The sequence below is a fragment of the Pimephales promelas genome, chromosome 25, assembly GCF_988280905.1.
Source record: "Pimephales promelas chromosome 25, fPimPro1.hap1.1, whole genome shotgun sequence".
In the NCBI taxonomy this organism is placed as follows: Eukaryota; Metazoa; Chordata; class Actinopteri; order Cypriniformes; family Leuciscidae; genus Pimephales; species Pimephales promelas.
The window spans coordinates 19945977-19966906 of record NC_142793.1 but is presented as its reverse complement, the minus strand read 5'-3'; the positions used below and the strand labels follow the sequence as shown (position 1 = coordinate 19966906).

At 38.6% G+C, this 20930-nt stretch overlaps 1 protein-coding gene across 2 annotated transcripts in view; it reads left to right on the top strand.

Annotated features, from left to right (window-relative positions):
- The window catches only part of aass (aminoadipate-semialdehyde synthase), a 63289-nt gene that overhangs the window by 10402 nt on the left and 31957 nt on the right, over positions 1 to 20930 (top strand). For both annotated transcript variants that reach the window (XM_039657747.2, XM_089127916.1), the window contains exons 14-21: positions 2682 to 2803; positions 2902 to 3031; positions 3144 to 3254; positions 4081 to 4189; positions 4443 to 4583; positions 4731 to 4898; positions 4981 to 5076; positions 5191 to 5306. In XM_039657747.2, the coding sequence (XP_039513681.2) occupies positions 2682 to 2803; positions 2902 to 3031; positions 3144 to 3254; positions 4081 to 4189; positions 4443 to 4583; positions 4731 to 4898; positions 4981 to 5076; positions 5191 to 5306 (993 nt within the window). The remainder of the gene's footprint in view (positions 1 to 2681; positions 2804 to 2901; positions 3032 to 3143; positions 3255 to 4080; positions 4190 to 4442; positions 4584 to 4730; positions 4899 to 4980; positions 5077 to 5190; positions 5307 to 20930) is intronic.

The following is a 20930-nucleotide window of genomic DNA, read 5'->3' as shown; positions in this document are numbered from 1 at the left end:
ACAGTAAAGACATTTATAATGTTACAAAATATTTTTTTCAAATTAATGCCGTTCTTTTGAACTTTCTATTCATCAAAGAATCGTGAAAAAAAAACATTCACACTTTCCACAAACACGGTTTTTAACAAACTGTTTTCAGTATTGTTGAAAGGAAATAATAATTGTTCATAATTATTTCTGAAGGATCATGTGACCCTGAAGATTGGAGTAATGATGCTGAAAATTCAGCTTTGCATCACAGAAATAACTAAATTTTTTAAAATATTTTAAAGTAGAAAAGTTATTTAAAAATGTAAAAATATTTCACTGTATTTATATATATATATTTTTTTTATTACATAAATTCATCTGTGGTGAGCCTTATCACAAGCATAAAAAACTTAATTATTCCAAACTTGACCACCAGTGTACATTTGCAGACATTTTATGGCTATTTATAAATAAATAAAAAAAACACTATTTTCAGCACTATTATGGTTTAAAAAATAAGTAATATTAAATAACCACATGTACTTACTATAGAGTTAGGGTTAGTTCACTCTATAAATTACTTGTAACTATGGTCACCTTAAATAGAGATGCCAAACGCTTTTGTGAAAGTGACACATGTTGATGCTTTTGGATGATCATGTAAATGTTTCTATAATATCTGAGACTGTTTTTTTATAGTACAAAACTCACCGAAACAGGAGTTTCACCAAACCTGTTTAGCTCATTTTTGTCAGGCTAATGAATTTTCCCTTGTTGACTTTGAAACATTAAACCTCACACACGTAGAGAAGAGAGTTGCTGACCGTGTTTGTTTTGTTCAGACACAGAGTTGGCCTCCTGTGCCTCCTGTACTCTGCACTGCTATAACACCTTGCTTGGCTAGAGTACACGTCACGTTCTCTCATGGGTACATGATCTTATTCTCTCACCGCAGCCACAGTCTCTCCCACTCACTCTTGTTCTTGGAATTTTTTGCATGCCAGAAAAAGAAATCAATGCATTAGTTATTTTTAAGTATCTTAAGTTCAATTATTCTCCAAGGTAAGCTTCACTTTTCACGAGCCAAATATCTTTTCATGCTCGTTAATTGATTATATCTAGTTTTTGAATCCTTTTCATTAAATGGAATAACACGATCCCTTTTCAAGGCATAATCAAAGCTTCCTGCGCCTCCCGCAGTCAACACGTCTTTCTCGAAACACTCTGATAGAGCTCTTGTATGCCACTTCTGTCTCACTCAAGGGTGAAGAACCAGACGACAAAACGCTAGACTGAATTAGCAAGTGTTCAATGTGGTCTATACTTAATGAAGCCGCACACAAGCAAACACTGACCTCCATTTAATCAATGGAAAGCTTTAAAGACCCACCATTTGACTTGGTTTGATTTTGTTCTTGTCCTGAAATCTTCTTAGAGAGTCTTTGCCTTGTATCTAAGAATATCTTACTGTACTGTGCTTTGATCGGAGATACTTTGTGCAATATAGACAAAATGATTGCTTATTATGGTTTAATTTGTTTTAAATGGATCATTTTAAAAATGTTATTAGTATTAAAATATTTAGTGTTTAAAATATATAATGTATGCATTTTAAAAATATATATACATTTAAAAAAAAATGTGTTGTAAAAATAATTTATAATCTTCATTTATAATTTTTAATATATTGTTGTTTTACATTTACATTTAAAGTATGAAAATATTTATTGTTATAAAAATACTGTATTCGTTATTAATTTATTTTATAACATTTTAGTGTTATTATAAAAAATAAATATGAGCATTGCGTAAACTACTTATTTTTACTACGCATCTTCTGCCTCTGGCTGGAATGTCAGGTTTAAAAAGACGATGCATTAATATTTCATCATTTTGCAGGCAAAAAAAAAAGTACAGCTCACACAGAAGTTTCGGTTGGTCAATCCATGTGACCAACTTTTTTTTTAAATGGTTAATGCTCAAATGGTTGCTAAATGCTCAAATGGTTGCTAAAATGGTTAAACACCCTTTAACTGTGTGACAAACCTCTTATTGAAATGCTTTATGAGCTAATGCACCTCATTATATGATCTTTGTAAGAGTACCGCAAAATAGTTCTAAGAGATAAAAAAAGAGATCTAAAACACATATTTAGTGGTTATGAATGTCTAGTTTAATGGTATTTTGAAAAAGGCATGCAGGTGGTGGGGGGTTAAGTGTTACATATTTGCTCATGTGCCGCATCAGATCCAATTAGGCTGAGCGACGGGGTGCTTGGATCACATGTGTCTCCCGGGAGACTCGCGGAGCAAAACGTTGATTTGCTTTGATTATATTCTGACTGGAGAACCGGACAATCTAGAAGTACAGTGAATATGTGCATGTGTTTTTTTGTTTTTTTTTCTTCTTCATCATACACTCTCCCTGCTCCTAAAATGCCATTTGATGATTTGTATGTGTTTATGGTGTGATGATATTGTGATAAAATGAAAAATGAACCTTTGGTGTGTTTTACATTTTCTTGATTTCATGTCCTGGACAATCCTACAATATCGTCTGTGTCCTTTTGTGGGTTTTGCATCCCTTTCAATCGGTTTAACATCACTATCCAGCAGGATATGTTTTGTGATTTCACAGATTGCTTGGCCAGTGAGAAGGGGTGTGTGTGTGTGTGTGTGTGTGTAGTAATGGCTGTACCATCTGGCAAACAGGGAATCGGAGCAAATCCTAAAGAAGGGAGGGATGAAGCGGGTGCTGTTGCTGGGCGCAGGCTATGTGTCTGGGCCAGTTATCGAGTATCTCACCAGGGACGCTGGCACTCAGGTCACAGTGGGTATGTTCCCGTCGCAAAATCCATCTGGAATGCTGTGTTACTGCAGTGTAGAAATTACTGTCGCAGTCCTTAAATCTCCTGTGATCTTCGCATTGCAGCTTCAAATCTGTTGCATCAGGCTGAGGACATGGCAGCCAAGTATCCCAACACCATCCCCGTGATGCTGGACATCACCAGCCAGGAAGGACACCTCGAGTCTCTGATCAAAGATCACGACATCGTCATCAGGCATAACCAGAAACTTCATTCACTTTATTATGCATTGACATGAGAAATTCTACTTTAATATACACTTTAAAAGGCCAACAACTGACATTTATTTGTTGTTTTTGGCGTCTAGCATGCTGCCTTACTCATTTCATCCACAAGTAGCCAAGCACTGCATTAAAATGAAGGTGAACATGGTGACCGCCAGTTACTTGAGCCCCGCCATGAAGGAGCTTCAGAAGAGGTAGGGAACTTCCTGTTTCTTGGAAAATTATTTTATTTTAGATAACCCAAAAAATGACAATTCTGTCATCGTTCTTTATCTGTGCAGTCATTCGTTTTTGTTTTCAAATTTAAAGTAGAAAAACTACTTTTTTTTCATTATTATTATTTATTTTTTATCTTCTATGTTCAGTGGTAGAAGGATGAATAAACCGCTTGAATATTCGCTTTCCGCTGATTGGTCAAACCACGCCGTCATTCAGAACAATAGTCCTCGGCTGCTACAGTTGTTCTGATTGTTAAACCGTTTATGCAACTACATTTCCCTTCTCATTAAACAACTTAACTATTATCCATACAACTGTGAATATTATTCTGTTGAGCGAAACTGATGATGACACGGTTTGATCTTTGGTTGACCAATCTTGCGTTTCATAGTTTGTTTTTTTTTCCTTTTTTTATGAACAAACGGAAAAGTCTTATACAATATATAAGAAATAATGGTAAAAGACTGTTAAACTGTTTAAAGGGTAAGGATCTTTCTTAATAATTACAGCAGAACAGTTGTATCATCCAAAAATATTTGACTTTTCGTTCCCCCCAAAAATTCAAAATGAATTAAATTAAAAACATGCTCTTCATAGAAGAGGTGTTTTAAATACATTCGAAATTCAACAAAACCGCTGTGAAAGTCAAGTTAAGAAACAGATTTGTGGGTGAATCATTCAGATTAATTTAAAAGCCCTTTGAAATGATCTTTTTTGACTTTGTTGGATTTTTAACTACCTCTGTTTGAGTTCATTAATATATGCACGAGGCTTCACCATGATTGGCTGTTGTTTCCCAAGTGCCGAAGATGCTGGCATCACCATCGTCAATGAGATGGGTCTGGACCCTGGCATTGATCACATGTTGGCCATGGAGTGCATCGACCAGGCCAAGGCAGACGGTTGCACTGTAGGTATTGCATGCATGCACTCATGTTTGTTTACCAGTTGGATGTGTTGATGGGTATTTGCAATAGAATGACATACTGTCGCACCATTGGTGCGCTCATCACCACGTCTGGAAGACATATTGACAGACCTCAGCTATCATTCACAGCTTTTTGAATGTTCATTTTCACTTAACGGTCTCCTCTGTGAACATTTGGTCAAGTCACATGGTGTTCTTGTAGTTACTCCAAATTTAAAACACTGTTTCTTTACAGGTGGAGTCTTACAGCTCTTTTTGTGGTGGTCTTCCTGCTCCAGAGTGCTCCGACAACCCACTGCGTTATAAGTTTAGCTGGAGTCCGTACGGTGTCCTGCTTAACACCATCAGTCCGGCCATCTATCTAAAAGACAACCAGGTGACGCAGGCTCACTTTAAAATCTCCTCTGTAATTCTGTAGCAATCACATAGAAGCTTTAAAAAAAAATGCAATAAAAACATTTAGAACACCAAGAAAAGCATGTAAAAATCTAGTACACAAAACTGTCCATCCTTTACTGCTCAGGTTGTCAGTGTTCCTCCTGGCGGTGCTCTCTTAGATGTCACAAAGCCCATGGACTTCATGCCCGGTTTCAGCCTGGAAGGCTTTCCCAACCGAGACAGCACCAAGTACGCCCAGCCGTATGGGATTGAATCCGCGCACACGCTGATCAGAGGAACTCTGCGCTTCAAGGTATTCATGCTGATCAGTTGTAAAGATCACTGTAGCCTCTGTTTTCCAGAGCCAACACGTTATTTGTTGCATGTGTCTGCAGGGCTTCTCCTCTGCCATGAGTGGCTTTGTGAAACTGGGACTCATCAACACTGAGCCGTGTCCACTGTTGGACCACACGGCTTCTCCTCTCTCATGGGTATTGATTCATTGACTTCATTTCCAAAAATGTCTATTTTACATGTATAAATACATGATGGAAAAAAAACTAGAAGGCCTCTTTCATTTTAATATCCCTGTGTCTGGTACACAGAAAGAGCTTCTCTGTAAGCTGATTGGCTTGTCCACAACTCTGAGCAGCAGTGTTTTTGAGGACGCTGTTTTTGAGCGGATCGGCAGGGACGACTTCAGAATGCAGAGCCTCAGAAGGTGGGTAGAGGAATTCAGCCTTCCGTTACAAAGCCTACAGGGGAGCTTTATTGTGTGTTCACACCGCCTTTGACGGTGAGGGCGATGAGGAAAGTTGAAATCAGTTCAACTTTATGGTAAGCAATGACGTGGTTCGGCGGCAACCAATCGGAATGTAGAAGTGCTCTGTTTGAGAGAATTCCCGGGAACGCAGTCCTGTAAACTTTGGTTCTGGCCACATTAGTTCCCAAGCAAAATAGAGGAGGTTGATCATTTGATAAGAGGGCGTGCAACACTATTTATAAGGCAAGATTGCTAGAACACTTTTTCAGCAGGAATGCAAATTATAATAGCACTTAGCCATGAACACAAAAGCCACACCACACACACATGGCTTTTAATTTTTATAGTGACGTGTTTGCTAATTAAATAAAGTTATTTCAATCGATCAACTTTCTGCAAAAATAACGACCGACATGCTTGTCTGCTTTGCGGCCCCTTTAAATACAGTTTTTAAAAAAGACCACGCATTCGATCTACGTCAGAGCATCAGAGCGTCCACGAATCTTTCCACAGCATTGCTGGCAGCGGCAGTGTGAATACGGTTAGAACTTATTAAAAAGATCTATGAATTAATAAAACATATGATTGATTATTAATGTGTGATTTTTATTAAGCAATTTTAGTAACAAATAAAGCTTAATTTGAATGTTTAAATTCAAACAGTGAAACATGGTAATAGCTACGCCAGATTCATGGGCTGAATCATACACAATGATTGGGGTTAAGAGTTTCCTTAAATACTATTAATCCAGTGGTTAACCACATAGCAACAACCTAACACAGAATGCAGTAAAAGCCACTTAAAACACCCCAGCAACAGCATAGCCATAGCAAAAAAATAAGTTTCTTTCCAATCTTCTTGAAACTCTAGACCCTTCCTGAGCTGAGATATTGAGATATTTATAAATGGCATAAATGCTATGTGGGATATCAATATCTAGAGCCTCCATTTTTGCACTCAGGTCTAAGTCTCGTGGCCCTCTATCAGAATCCAGAGTTTTAAGAAAATCAGAGAAACTCAAAATTTCGACCTGAGGAAAAAAACGACAGTGGTACCCCTTTCGTTTTGTTTTTTTCGGGTCGAAATTTTGAGTTTCGATGTCTCAGCTCTGGAAGGGTCTAGAGCCTCCATTTCTGCACTCAGGTCTAAGTCTCATGGCCCTCTATCAGAATCCAGAGTTTCAAGAGGATCAGAGAAACTCAAAATTTTGACCCGAAAAAAAAAAACCGACAGTGGTACCCCTTTCGTTTTTTTTTTGGGTCGAAATTTTGAGTTTCGATATCTCAGGTCTGGAAGGGTCTAGAGCCTCCATTTTTGCACTCAGGTCTAAGTCTCATGGCCCTCTATCAGAATCCAGAGTTTTGAGAAGATTGGAGAAACTTAATTTTTAGCCCGAAAAAAAAAAAACGGAAGGGGTACCACTGTCATTTTTTTTCGGGTCGAAATTTTGAGTTTCGATATCTCAGCTCTGGAAGGGTTTAGAGCCTCCATTTTTGCACTCAGGTCTAAGTCTCGTGGCCCTCTATCAGAATCCAGAGTTTCAAGAGGATCAGAGAAACTCAAAATTTTGACCCGAAAAAAAAACGACAGTGGTACCCCTTTCGTTTTTTTTTTCGGGTCGAAATTTTGAGTCTCGATATCTCAGCTCTGGAAGGGTCTAGAGCCTCCATTTTTGCACTCAGATCTAATTCTCATGGCCCTCTATCAGAATCCAGAGTTTTAAGAGGATCAGAGAAACTCAAAATTTTTACCGGAAAAAAAAAACGACAGTGGTACCCCTTTCTTTTTTTTTTGGGGTCGAAATTTTGAGTTTCGATATCTCAGCTCTGGAAGGGTCTAGAGCCTCCATTTTTGCACTCAGGTCAAAGTCTCACAGCCCTCTATCATAATCCAGAGTTTTGAGAAGATTGGAGAAACTTTATTTTTCGCCCAAAAATGAAAAAAAAACGAAAGGGGTAACACTGTCGTTTTTTTTTTGGGTCGAAATTTTGAATTTCGATATCTCAGCTCTGGAAGGGTCTAGAGCCTCTATTTTTGAACTCTGATCTAAGTCTCATGGCCCTCTATCAGAATCCAGAGTTTCAAGAGGATCAGAGAAACTCAAAATTGTGACCCGAAAAAAAAAACGACAGCGGTACCCCTTTCGTTTTTTTTTCGGGTCGAAATTTTGAGTTTCGATATCTCAGCTCTGGAAGGGTCTAGAGCCTCCATTTTAGCACTCAGGTCTAATTCTCAGGGCCCTCTATTAGAATCTAGAGTTTCAAGAGGATCAGAGAAATTCAAAATTTCGACCCGAAAAAAAAACGACAGTGTTACCCCTTTCGTTTTTTTTCATTTTTGGGCGAAAAATTAAGTTTCTCCAATCTTCTCAAAACTCTGGATTATGATAGAGGGCCACAAGACTTTGACCTGAGTGCAAAAATGGAGGCTCTAGACCCTTCCAGAGCTGAGATATCGAAATTCAAAATTTCGACCCGAAAAAAAAACAACAGTGTTACCCCTTTCGTTTTTTTTCATTTTTGGGCGAAAAATAAAGTTTCTCCAATCTTCTCAAAACTCTGGATTATGATAGAGGGCCACAAGACTTTGACCTGAGTGCAAAAATGGAGGCTCTAGACCCTTCCAGAGCTGAGATATCGAAATTCAAAATTTCGACCCGAAAAAAAAACGACAGTGTTACCCCTTTCGTTTTTTTTCATTTTTGGGCGAAAAATTAAGTTTCTCCAATCTTCTCAAAACTCTGGATTATGATAGAGGGCTGTGAGACTTTGACCTGAGTGCAAAAATGGAGGCTCTAGACCCTTCCAGAGCTGAGATATCGAAATTCAAAATTTCGACCCGAAAAAAAAACGACAGTGTTACCTCTTTCGTTTTTTTTTCATTTTTGGGCGAAAAATTAAGTTTCTCCAATCTTCTCAAAACTCTGGATTATGATAGAGGGCCACAAGACTTTGACCTGAGTGCAAAAATGGAGGCTCTAGACCCTTCCAGAGCTGAGATATCGAAATTCAAAATTTCGACCCCAAAAAAAAAACGACAGTGTTACCCCTTTCGTTTTTTTTTTCATTTTTGGGCGAAAAATTAAGTTTCTCCAATCTTCTCAAAACTCTGGATTATGATAGAGGGCTGTGAGACTTTGACCTGAGTGCAAAAATGGAGGCTCTAGACCCTTCCAGAGCTGAGATATCGAAATTCAAAATTTCGACCTGAAAAAAAAACGACAGTGTTACCCCTTTCGTTTTTTTTCATTTTTGGGCGAAAAATTAAGTTTCTCCAATCTTCTCAAAACTCTGGATTATGATAGAGGGCTGTGAGACTTTGACCTGAGTGCAAAAATGGAGGCTCTAGACCCTTCCAAAGCTGAGATATCGAAATTCAAAATTTCGACCCCAAAAAAAAAACGACAGTGTTACCCCTTTCGTTTTTTTTTCATTTTTGGGCGAAAAATTAAGTTTCTCCAATCTTCTCAAAACTCTGGATTATGATAGAGGGCTGTGAGACTTTGACCTGAGTGCAAAAATGGAGGCTCTAGACCCTTCCAGAGCTGAGATATCGAAATTCAAAATTTCGACCCGAAAAAAAAACGACAGTGTTACCCCTTTCGTTTTTTTCCGTTTTTGGGCGAAAAATTAAGTTTCTCCAATCTTCTCAAAACTCTGGATTATGATAGAGGGCTGTGAGACTTTGACCTGAGTGCAAAAATGGAGGCTCTAGACCCTTCCAGAGATGAGATATCGAAATTCAAAATTTCGACCCAAAAAAAAAACGACAGTGTTACCCCTTTCGTTTTTTTTCATTTTTGGGCGAAAAATTAAGTTTCTCCAATCTTCTCAAAACTCTGGATTATGATAGAGGGCTGTGAGACTTTGACCTGAGTGCAAAAATGGAGGCTCTAGACCCTTCCAGAGCTGAGATATCGAAATTCAAAATTTCGACCCGAAAAAAAAACGACAGTGTTACCCCTTTCGTTTTTTTCCATTTTTGGGCGAAAAATTAAGTTTCTCCAATCTTCTCAAAACTCTGGATTATGATAGAGGGCTGTGAGACTTTGACCTGAGTGCAAAAATGGAGGCTCTAGACCCTTCCAGAGCGAAGATATCGAAATTCAAAATTTCGACCCAAAAAAAAAACGACAGTGTTACCCCTTTCGTTTTTTTCTGTTTTTGGGCGAAAAATTAAGTTTCTCCAATCTTCTCAAAACTCTGGATTATGATAGAGGGCCACAAGACTTTGACCTGAGTGCAAAAATGGAGGCTCTAGACCCTTCCAGAGCTGAGATATCGAAATTCAAAATTTCGACCCCAAAAAAAAAACGACAGTGTTACCCCTTTCGGTTTTTTTCATTTTTGGGCGAAAAATTAAGTTTCTCCAATCTTCTCAAAACTCTGGATTATGATAGAGGGCTGTGAGACTTTGACCTGAGTGCAAAAATGGAGGCTCTAGACCCTTCCAAAGCTGAGATATCGAAATTCAAAATTTCGACCCCAAAAAAAACCGACAGTGTTACCCCTTTCGTTTTTTTTCATTTTTGGGCGAAAAATTAAGTTTCTCCAATCTTCTCAAAACTCTGGATTATGATAGAGGGCTGTGAGACTTTGACCTGAGTGCAAAAATGGAGGCTCTAGACCCTTCCAGAGCTGAGATATCGAAATTCAAAATTTCGACCCGAAAAAAAAACGACAGTGTTACCCCTTTCGTTTTTTTCCGTTTTTGGGCGAAAAATTAAGTTTCTCCAATCTTCTCAAAACTCTGGATTATGATAGAGGGCTGTGAGACTTTGACCTGAGTGCAAAAATGGAGGCTCTAGACCCTTCCAGAGCTGAGATATCGAAATTCAAAATTTCGACCCGAAAAAAAAACGACAGTGTTACCCCTTTCGTTTTTTTCCGTTTTTGGGCGAAAAATTAAGTTTCTCCAATCTTCTCAAAACTCTGGATTATGATAGAGGGCTGTGAGACTTTGACCTGAGTGCAAAAATGGAGGCTCTAGACCCTTCCAGAGCTGAGATATCGAAATTCAAAATTTCGACCCGAAAAAAAAACGACAGTGTTACCCCTTTCGTTTTTTTCCGTTTTTGGGCGAAAAATTAAGTTTCTCCAATCTTCTCAAAACTCTGGATTATGATAGAGGGCTGTGAGACTTTGACCTGAGTGCAAAAATGGAGGCTCTAGACCCTTCCAGAGCTGAGATATCGAAATTCAAAATTTCGACCCGAAAAAAAAACGACAGTGTTACCCCTTTCGTTTTTTTCCGTTTTTGGGCGAAAAATTAAGTTTCTCCAATCTTCTCAAAACTCTGGATTATGATAGAGGGCTGTGAGACTTTGACCTGAGTGCAAAAATGGAGGCTCTAGACCCTTCCAGAGCTGAGATATCGAAATTCAAAATTTCGACCCAAAAAAAAAACGACAGTGTTACCCCTTTCGTTTTTTTTTCATTTTTGGGCGAAAAATTAAGTTTCTCCAATCTTCTCAAAACTGTGGATTATGATAGTGGGCCGTGAGACTTTGACCTGAGTGCAAAAATGGAGGCTCTAGACCCTTCCAGAGCTGAGATATCGAAATTCAAAATTTCGACCCAAAAAAAAAACGACAGTGTTAGCCCTTTCGTTTTTTTTCATTTTTGGGCGAAAAATTAAGTTTCTCCAATCTTCTCAAAACTCTGGATTATGATAGAGGGCTGTGAGACTTTGACCTGAGTGCAAAAATGGAGGCTCTAGACCCTTCCAGAGCTGAGATATCGAAATTCAAAATTTCTACCCCAAAAAAAAACGACAGTGTTACCCCTTTCGTTTTTTTTCATTTTTGGGCGAAAAATTAAGTTTCTCCAATCTTCTCAAAACTCTGGATTATGATAGAGGGCCACAAGACTTTGACCTGAGTGCAAAAATGGAGGCTCTAGACCCTTCCAGAGCTGAGATATCGAAATTCAAAATTTCGACCCGAAAAAAAAACGACAGTGTTACCCCTTTCGTTTTTTTTCATTTTTGGGCGAAAAATTAAGTTTCTCCAATCTTCTCAAAACTCTGGATTATGATAGAGGGCCACAAGACTTTGACCTGAGTGCAAAAATGGAGGCTCTAGACCCTTCCATAGCTGAGATATCGAAATTCAAAATTTCTATCCAAAAAAAAAAACGACAGTGTTACCCCTTTCGTTTTTTTTCATTTTTGGGCGAAAAATTAAGTTTCTCCAATCTTCTCAAAACTCTGGATTATGATAGAGGGCTGTGAGACTTTGACCTGAGTGCAAAAATGGAGGCTCTAGACCCTTTCAGAGCGAAGATATCGAAATTCAAAATTTCGACCCAAAAAAAAAAACAACAGTGTTACCCCTTTCGTTTTTTTCTGTTTTTGGGCGAAAAATTAAGTTTCTCCAATCTTCTCAAAACTCTGGATTATGATAGAGGGCCACAAGACTTTGACCTGAGTGCAAAAATGGAGGCTCTAGACCCTTCCAGAGCTGAGATATCGAAATTCAAAATTTCGACCCAAAAAAAAAACGACAGTGTTACCCCTTTCGTTTTTTTTCATTTTTGGGCGAAAAATTAAGTTTCTCCAATCTTCTCAAAACTCTGGATTATGATAGAGGGCTGTGAGACTTTGACCTGAGTGCAAAAATGGAGGCTCTAGACCCTTCCAGAGCTGAGATATCGAAATTCAAAATTTCGACCCGAAAAAAAAACGACAGTGTTACCCCTTTCGTTTTTTTTCATTTTTGGGCGAAAAATTAAGTTTCTCCAATCTTCTCAAAACTCTGGATTATGATAGAGGGCCACAAGACTTTGACCTGAGTGCAAAAATGGAGGCTCTAGACCCTTCCAGAGCTGAGATATCGAAATTCAAAATTTCGACCCGAAAAAAAAACGACAGTGTTACCCCTTTCGTTTTTTTTTCATTTTTGGGCGAAAAATTAAGTTTCTCCAATCTTCTCAAAACTCTGGATTATGATAGAGGGCTGTGAGACTTTGACCTGAGTGCAAAAATGGAGGCTCTAGACCCTTCCAAAGCTGAGATATCGAAATTCAAAATTTCGACCCAAAAAAAAAAACGACAGTGTTACCCCTTTCGTTTTTTTTTTCATTTTTGGGCGAAAAATTAAGTTTCTCCAATCTTCTCAAAACTCTGGATTATGATAGAGGGCTGTGAGACTTTGACCTGAGTGCAAAAATGGAGGCTCTAGACCCTTCCAGAGCTGAGATATCGAAATTCAAAATTTCGACCCAAAAAAAAAACGACAGTGTTACCCCTTTCGTTTTTTTTCATTTTTGGGCGAAAAATAAAGTTTCTCCAATCTTCTCAAAACTCTGGATTATGATAGAGGGCTGTGAGACTTTGACCTGAGTGCAAAAATGGAGGCTCTAGAGCCTTCCAGAGCTGAGATATCGAAATTCAAAATTTCTACCCAAAAAAAAAAACGACAGTGTTACCCCTTTCGTTTTTTTCCATTTTTGGGCGAAAAATTAAGTTTCTCCAATCTTCTCAAAACTCTGGATTATGATAGAGGGCTGTGAGACTTTGACCTGAGTGCAAAAATGGAGGCTCTAGACCCTTCCAGAGCTGAGATATCGAAATTCAAAATTTCGACCCAAAAAAAAAACGACAGTGTTACCCCTTTCGTTTTTTTCCATTTTTGGGCGAAAAATTAAGTTTCTCCAATCTTCTCAAAACTCTGGATTATGATAGAGGGCTGTGAGACTTTGACCTGAGTGCAAAAATGGAGGCTCTAGACCCTTCCAGAGCTGAGATATCGAAATTCAAAATTTCGACCCAAAAAAAAAAACGACAGTGTTACCCCTTTCGTTTTTTTTCATTTTTGGGCGAAAAATTAAGTTTCTCCAATCTTCTCAAAACTCTGGATTATGATAGAGGGCTGTGAGACTTTGACCTGAGTGCAAAAATGGAGGCTCTAGACCCTTCCAGAGCTGAGATATCGAAATTCAAAATTTCGACCCAAAAAAAAAACGACAGTGTTACCCCTTTCGTTTTTTTTCCTTTTTGGGCGAAAAATAAAGTTTCTCCAATCTTCTCAAAACTCTGGATTATGATAGAGGGCTGTGAGACTTTGACCTGAGTGCAAAAATGGAGGCTCTAGACCCTTCCAGAGCTGAGATATCGAAATTCAAAATTTCGACCCAAAAAAAAAACGACAGTGTTACCCCTTTCGTTTTTTTTCATTTTTGGGCGAAAAATAAAGTTTCTCCAATCTTCTCAAAACTCTGGATTATGATAGAGGGCTGTGAGACTTTGACCTGAGTGCAAAAATGGAGGCTCTAGACCCTTCCAGAGCTGAGATATCGAAATTCAAAATTTCGACCCGAAAAAAAAACGACAGTGTTACCCCTTTCGTTTTTTTCCGTTTTTGGGCGAAAAATTAAGTTTCTCCAATCTTCTCAAAACTCTGGATTATGATAGAGGGCTGTGAGACTTTGACCTGAGTGCAAAAATGGAGGCTCTAGACCCTTCCAGAGCGAAGATATCGAAATTCAAAATTTCGACCCAAAAAAAAAACGACAGTGTTACCCCTTTCGTTTTTTTTCATTTTTGGGCGAAAAATTAAGTTTCTCCAATCTTCTCAAAACTCTGGATTATGATAGTGGGCTGTGAGACTTTGACCTGAGTGCAAAAGTGGAGGCTCTAGACCCTTCCAGAGCTGAGATATCGAAATTCAAAATTTCGACCCGAAAAAAAACGACAGTGTTACCCCTTTCGTTTTTTTCCGTTTTTGGGCGAAAAATTAAGTTTCTCCAACCTTCTCAAAACTCTGGATTATGATAGAGGGCTGTGAGACTTTGACCTGAGTGCAAAAATGGAGGCTCTAGACCCTTCCAGAGCTGAGATATCGAAATTCAAAATTTCGACCCTAAAAAAAAACGACAGTGTTACCCCTTTCGTTTTTTTCCGTTTTTGGGCGAAAAATTAAGTTTCTCCAATCTTCTCAAAACTCTGGATTATGATAGAGGGCTGTGAGACTTTGACCTGAGTGCAAAAATGGAGGCTCTAGACCCTTCCAGAGATGAGATATCGAAATTCAAAATTTCGACCCAAAAAAAAAACGACAGTGTTACCCCTTTCGTTTTTTTTCATTTTTGGGCGAAAAATTAAGTTTCTCCAATCTTCTCAAAACTCTGGATTATGATAGTGGGCTGTGAGACTTTGACCTGAGTGCAAAAATGGAGGCTCTAGACCCTTCCAGAGCTGAGATATCGAAATTCAAAATTTCGACCCGAAAAAAAAAACGACAGTGTTACCCCTTTCGTTTTTTTCCGTTTTTGGGCGAAAAATTAAGTTTCTCCAATCTTCTCAAAACTCTGGATTATGATAGAGGGCTGTGAGACTTTGACCTGAGTGCAAAAATGGAGGCTCTAGACCCTTCCAGAGATGAGATATCGAAATTCAAAATTTCGACCCAAAAAAAAACGACAGTGTTACCCCTTTCGTTTTTTTTCATTTTTGGGCGAAAAATTAAGTTTCTCCAATCTTCTCAAAACTCTGGATTATGATAGTGGGCCGTGAGACTTTGACCTGAGTGCAAAAATGGAGGCTCTAGACCCTTCCAGAGCTGAGATATCGAAATTCAAAATTTCTACCCAAAAAAAAAACGACAGTGTTACCCCTTTCGTTTTTTTTCATTTTTGGGCGAAAAATTAAGTTTCTCCAATCTTCTCAAAACTCTGGATTATGATAGAGGGCTGTGAGACTTTGACCTGAGTGCAAAAATGGAGGCTCTAGACCCTTCCAGAGCTGAGATATCGAAATTCAAAATTTCGACCCAAAAAAAAAACGACAGTGTTACCCCTTTCGTTTTTTTTCATTTTTGGGCGAAAAATTAAGTTTCTCCAATCTTCTCAAAACTCTGGATTATGATAGAGGGCTGTGAGACTTTGACCTGAGTGCAAAAATGGAGGCTCTAGACCCTTCCAGAGCTGAGATATCGAAATTCAAAATTTCGACCCGAAAAAAAAACGACAGTGTTACCCCTTTCGTTTTTTTCCGTTTTTGGGCGAAAAATTAAGTTTCTCCAATCTTCTCAAAACTCTGGATTATGATAGAGGGTCACAAGACTTTGACCTGAGTGCAAAAATGGAGGCTCTAGACCCTTCCAGAGCCGAGATATCGAAATTCAAAATTTCGACCCCAAAAAAAAACGACAGTGTTACCCCTTTCGTTTTTTTTTTCATTTTTGGGCGAAAAATTAAGTTTCTCCAATCTTCTCAAAACTCTGGATTATGATAGAGGGCCACAAGACTTTGACCTGAGTGCAAAAATGGAGGCTCTAGACCCTTCCAGAGCTGAGATATCGAAATTCAAAATTTCGACCCCAAAAAAAAACGACAGTTTTACCCCTTTCGTTTTTTTTTCATTTTTGGGCGAAAAATTAAGTTTCTCCAATCTTCTCAAAACTCTGGATTATGATAGAGGGCCACAAGACTTTGACCTGAGTGCAAAAATGGAGGCTCTAGACCCTTCCAGAGCTGAGATATCGAAATTCAAAATTTCGACCCCCAAAAAAAACGACAGTGTTACCCCTTTCGTTTTTTTTTCATTTTTGGGCGAAAAATTAAGTTTCTCCAATCTTCTCAAAACTCTGGATTATGATAGAGGGCCACAAGACTTTGACCTGAGTGCAAAAATGGAGGCTCTAGACCCTTCCAGAGCTGAGATATCGAAATTCAAAATTTCGACCCGAAAAAAAAACGACAGTGTTACCCCTTTCGTTTTTTTTTTCATTTTTGGGCGAAAAATTAAGTTTCTCCAATCTACTCAAAACTCTGGATTATGATAGAGGGCCACGAGACTTTGACCTGAGTGCAAAAATGGAGGCTCTAGACCCTTCCAGAGCTGAGATATCGAAATTCAAAATTTCGACCCGAAAAAAAAACGACAGTGTTACCCCTTTCGTTTTTTTCCGTTTTTGGGCGAAAAATTAAGTTTCTCCAATCTTCTCAAAACTCTGGATTATGATAGAGGGCTGTGAGACTTTGACCTGAGTGCAAAAATGGAGGCTCTAGACCCTTCCAGAGCGAAGATATCGAAATTCAAAATTTCGACCCCAAAAAAAAACGACAGTGTTACCCCTTTCGTTTTTTTTCATTTTTGGGCGAAAAATTAAGTTTCTCCAATCTTCTCAAAACTCTGGATTATGATAGAGGGCTGTGAGACTTTGACCTGAGTGCAAAAATGGAGGCTCTAGACCCTTCCAGAGCTGAGATATCGAAATTCAAAATTTCGACCCGAAAAAAAAAAACAGTGTTACCCCTTTCGTTTTTTTTCATTTTTGGGCGAAAAATTAAGTTTCTCCAATCTTCTCAAAACTCTGGATTATGATAGAGGGCCACAAGACTTTGACCTGAGTGCAAAAATGGAGGCTCTAGACCCTTCCAGAGCTGAGATATCGAAATTCAAAATTTCGACCCCAAAAAAAAACGACAGTGTTACCCCTTTCGTTTTTTTTCATTTTTGGGCGAAAAATTAAGTTTCTCCAATCTTCTCAAAACTCTGGATTATGATAGAGGGCTGTGAGACTTTGACCTGAGTGCAAAAATGGAGGCTCTAGACCCTTCCAGAGATGAGATATCGAAATTCAAAATTTCGACCCAAAAAAAAAACGACAGTGTTACCCCTTTCGTTTTTTTTCATTTTTGGGCGAAAAATTAAGTTTCTCCAATCTTCTCAAAACTCTGGATTATGATAGAGGGCTGTGAGACTTTGACCTGAGTGCAAAAATGGAGGCTCTAGACCCTTCCAGAGCTGAGATATCGAAATTCAAAATTTCGACCCAAAAAAAAAACGACAGTGTTACCCCTTTCGTTTTTTTTCATTTTTGGGCGAAAAATAAAGTTTCTCCAATCTTCTCAAAACTCTGGATTATGATAGAGGGCTGTGAGACTTTGACCTGAGTGCAAAAATGGAGGCTCTAGACCCTTCCAGAGCTGAGATATCGAAATTCAAAATTTCGACCCGAAAAAAAAACGACAGTGTTACCCCTTTCGTTTTTTTCCGTTTTTGGGCGAAAAATTAAGTTTCTCCAATCTTCTCAAAACTCTGGATTATGATAGAGGGCTGTGAGACTTTGACCTGAGTGCAAAAATGGAGGCTCTAGACCCTTCCAGAGCGAAGATATCGAAATTCAAAATTTCGACCCCCAAAAAAAACGACAGTGTTACCCCTTTCGTTTTTTTTCATTTTTGGGCGAAAAATTAAGTTTCTCCAATCTTCTCAAAACTCTGGATTATGATAGAGGGCCGTGAGACTTTGACCTGAGTGCAAAAATGGAGGCTCTAGACCCTTCCAGAGCTGAGATATCGAAATTCAAAATTTCGACCCGAAAAAAAAACGACAGTGTTACCCCTTTCGTTTTTTTTCATTTTTGGGCGAAAAATTAAGTTTCTCCAATCTTCTCAAAACTCTGGATTATGATAGAGGGCCACAAGACTTTGACCTGAGTGCAAAAATGGAGGCTCTAGACCCTTCCAGAGCTGAGATATCGAAATTCAAAATTTCGACCCCAAAAAAAAACGACAGTGTTACCCCTTTCGTTTTTTTTCATTTTTGGGCGAAAAATTAAGTTTCTCCAATCTTCTCAAAACTCTGGATTATGATAGAGGGCTGTGAGACTTTGACCTGAGTGCAAAAATGGAGGCTCTAGACCCTTCCAGAGATGAGATATCGAAATTCAAAATTTCGACCCAAAAAAAAAACGACAGTGTTACCCCTTTCGTTTTTTTTCATTTTTGGGCGAAAAATTAAGTTTCTCCAATCTTCTCAAAACTCTGGATTATGATAGAGGGCTGTGAGACTTTGACCTGAGTGCAAAAATGGAGGCTCTAGACCCTTCCAGAGCTGAGATATCGAAATTCAAAATTTCGACCCAAAAAAAAAACGACAGTGTTACCCCTTTCGTTTTTTTTCATTTTTGGGCGAAAAATTAAGTTTCTCCAATCTTCTCAAAACTCTGGATTATGATAGAGGGCTGTGAGACTTTGACCTGAGTGCAAAAATGGAGGCTCTAGACCCTTCCAGAGATGAGATATCGAAATTCAAAATTTCGACCCAAAAAAAAAACGACAGTGTTACCCCTTTCGTTTTTTTCCGTTTTTGGGCGAAAAATTAAGTTTCTCCAATCTTCTCAAAACTCTGGATTATGATAGAGGGCTGTGAGACTTTGACCTGAGTGCAAAAATGGAGGCTCTAGACCCTTCCAGAGCTGAGATATCGAAATTCAAAATTTCGACCCAAAAAAAAAACCGACAGTGTTACCCCTTTCGTTTTTTTTCATTTTTGGGCGAAAAATAAAGTTTCTCCAATCTTCTCAAAACTCTGGATTATGATAGAGGGCTGTGAGACTTTGACCTGAGTGCAAAAATGGAGGCTCTAGACCCTTCCAGAGCTGAGATATCGAAATTCAAAATTTCGACCCGAAAAAAAAACGACAGTGTTACCCCTTTCGTTTTTTTCCGTTTTTGGGCGAAAAATTAAGTTTCTCCAATCTTCTCAAAACTCTGGATTATGATAGAGGGCTGTGAGACTTTGACCTGAGTGCAAAAATGGAGGCTCTAGACCCTTCCAGAGCGAAGATATCGAAATTCAAAATTTCGACCCCCAAAAAAAACGACAGTGTTACCCCTTTCGTTTTTTTTCATTTTTGGGCGAAAAATTAAGTTTCTCCAATCTTCTCAAAACTCTGGATTATGATAGAGGGCCGTGAGACTTTGACCTGAGTGCAAAAATGGAGGCTCTAGACCCTTCCAGAGCTGAGATATCGAAATTCAAAATTTCGACCCGAAAAAAAAACGACAGTGTTACCCCTTTCGTTTTTTTTCATTTTTGGGCGAAAAATTAAGTTTCTCCAATCTTCTCAAAACTCTGGATTATGATAGAGGGCCACAAGACTTTGACCTGAGTGCAAAAATGGAGGCTCTAGACCCTTCCAGAGCTGAGATATCGAAATTCAAAATTTCGACCCCAAAAAAAAACGACAGTGTTACCCCTTTCGTTTTTTTTCATTTTTGGGCGAAAAATTAAGTTTCTCCAATCTTCTCAAAACTCTGGATTATGATAGAGGGCTGTGAGACTTTGACCTGAGTGCAAAAATGGAGGCTCTAGACCCTTCCAGAGATGAGATATCGAAATTCAAAATTTCGACCCAAAAAAAAAACGACAGTGTTACCCCTTTCGTTTTTTTTCATTTTTGGGCGAAAAATTAAGTTTCTCCAATCTTCTCAAAACTCTGGATTATGATAGAGGGCTGTGAGACTTTGACCTGAGTGCAAAAATGGAGGCTCTAGACCCTTCCAGAGCTGAGATATCGAAATTCAAAATTTCGACCCAAAAAAAAAACGACAGTGTTACCCCTTTCGTTTTTTTCCGTTTTTGGGCGAAAAATTAAGTTTCTCCAATCTTCTCAAAACTCTGGATTATGATAGAGGGCTGTGAGACTTTGACCTGAGTGCAAAAATGGAGGCTCTAGACCCTTCCAGAGATGAGATATCGAAATTCAAAATTTCGACCCCAAAAAAAAAACGACAGTGTTACCCCTTTCGTTTTTTTCCGTTTTTGGGCGAAAAATTAAGTTTCTCCAATCTTCTCAAAACTCTGGATTATGATAGAGGGCTGTGAGACTTTGACCTGAGTGCAAAAATGGAGGCTCTAGACCCTTCCAGAGCTGAGATATCGAAATTCAAAATTTCGACCCAAAAAAAAAACGACAGTGTTACCCCTTTCGTTTTTTTCCGTTTTTGGGCGAAAAATAAAGTTTCTCCAATCTTCTCAAAACTCTGGATTATGATAGAGGGCTGTGAGACTTTGACCTGAGTGCAAAAATGGAGGCTCTAGACCCTTCCAGAGATGAGATATCGAAATTCAAAATTTCGACCCCAAAAAAAAACGACAGTGTTACCCCTTTCGTTTTTTTCCGTTTTTGGGCGAAAAATTAAGTTTCTCCAATCTTCTCAAAACTCTGGATTATGATAGAGGGCTGTGAGACTTTGACCTGAGTGCAAAAATATAGGCTCTAGACCCTTCCAGAGCTGAGATATCGAAATTCAAAATTTCGACCCAAAAAAAAACGACAGTGTTACCCCTTTCGTTTTTTTTCATTTTTGGGCGAAAAATAAAGTTTCTCCAATCTTCTCAAAACTCTGGATTATGATAGAGGGCTGTGAGACTTTGACCTGAGTGCAAAAATGGAGGCTCTAGACCCTTCCAGAGCTGAGATATCGAAATTCAAAATTTCGACCCGAAAAAAAAACGACAGTGTTACCCCTTTAGTTTTTTTCCGTTTTTGGGCGAAAAATAAAGTTTCTCCAATCTTCTCAAAACTCTGGATTATGATAGAGGGCTGTGAGACTTTGACCTGAGTGCAAAAATGGAGGCTCTAGACCCTTCCAGAGCTGAGATATCGAAATTCAAAATTTCGACCCGAAAAAAAAACGACAGTGTTACCCCTTTCGTTTTTTTCCGTTTTTGGGCGAAAAATTAAGTTTCTCCAATCTTCTCAAAACTCTGGATTATGATAGAGGGCTGTGAGACTTTGACCTGAGTGCAAAAATGGAGGCTCTAGACCCTTCCAGAGATGAGATATC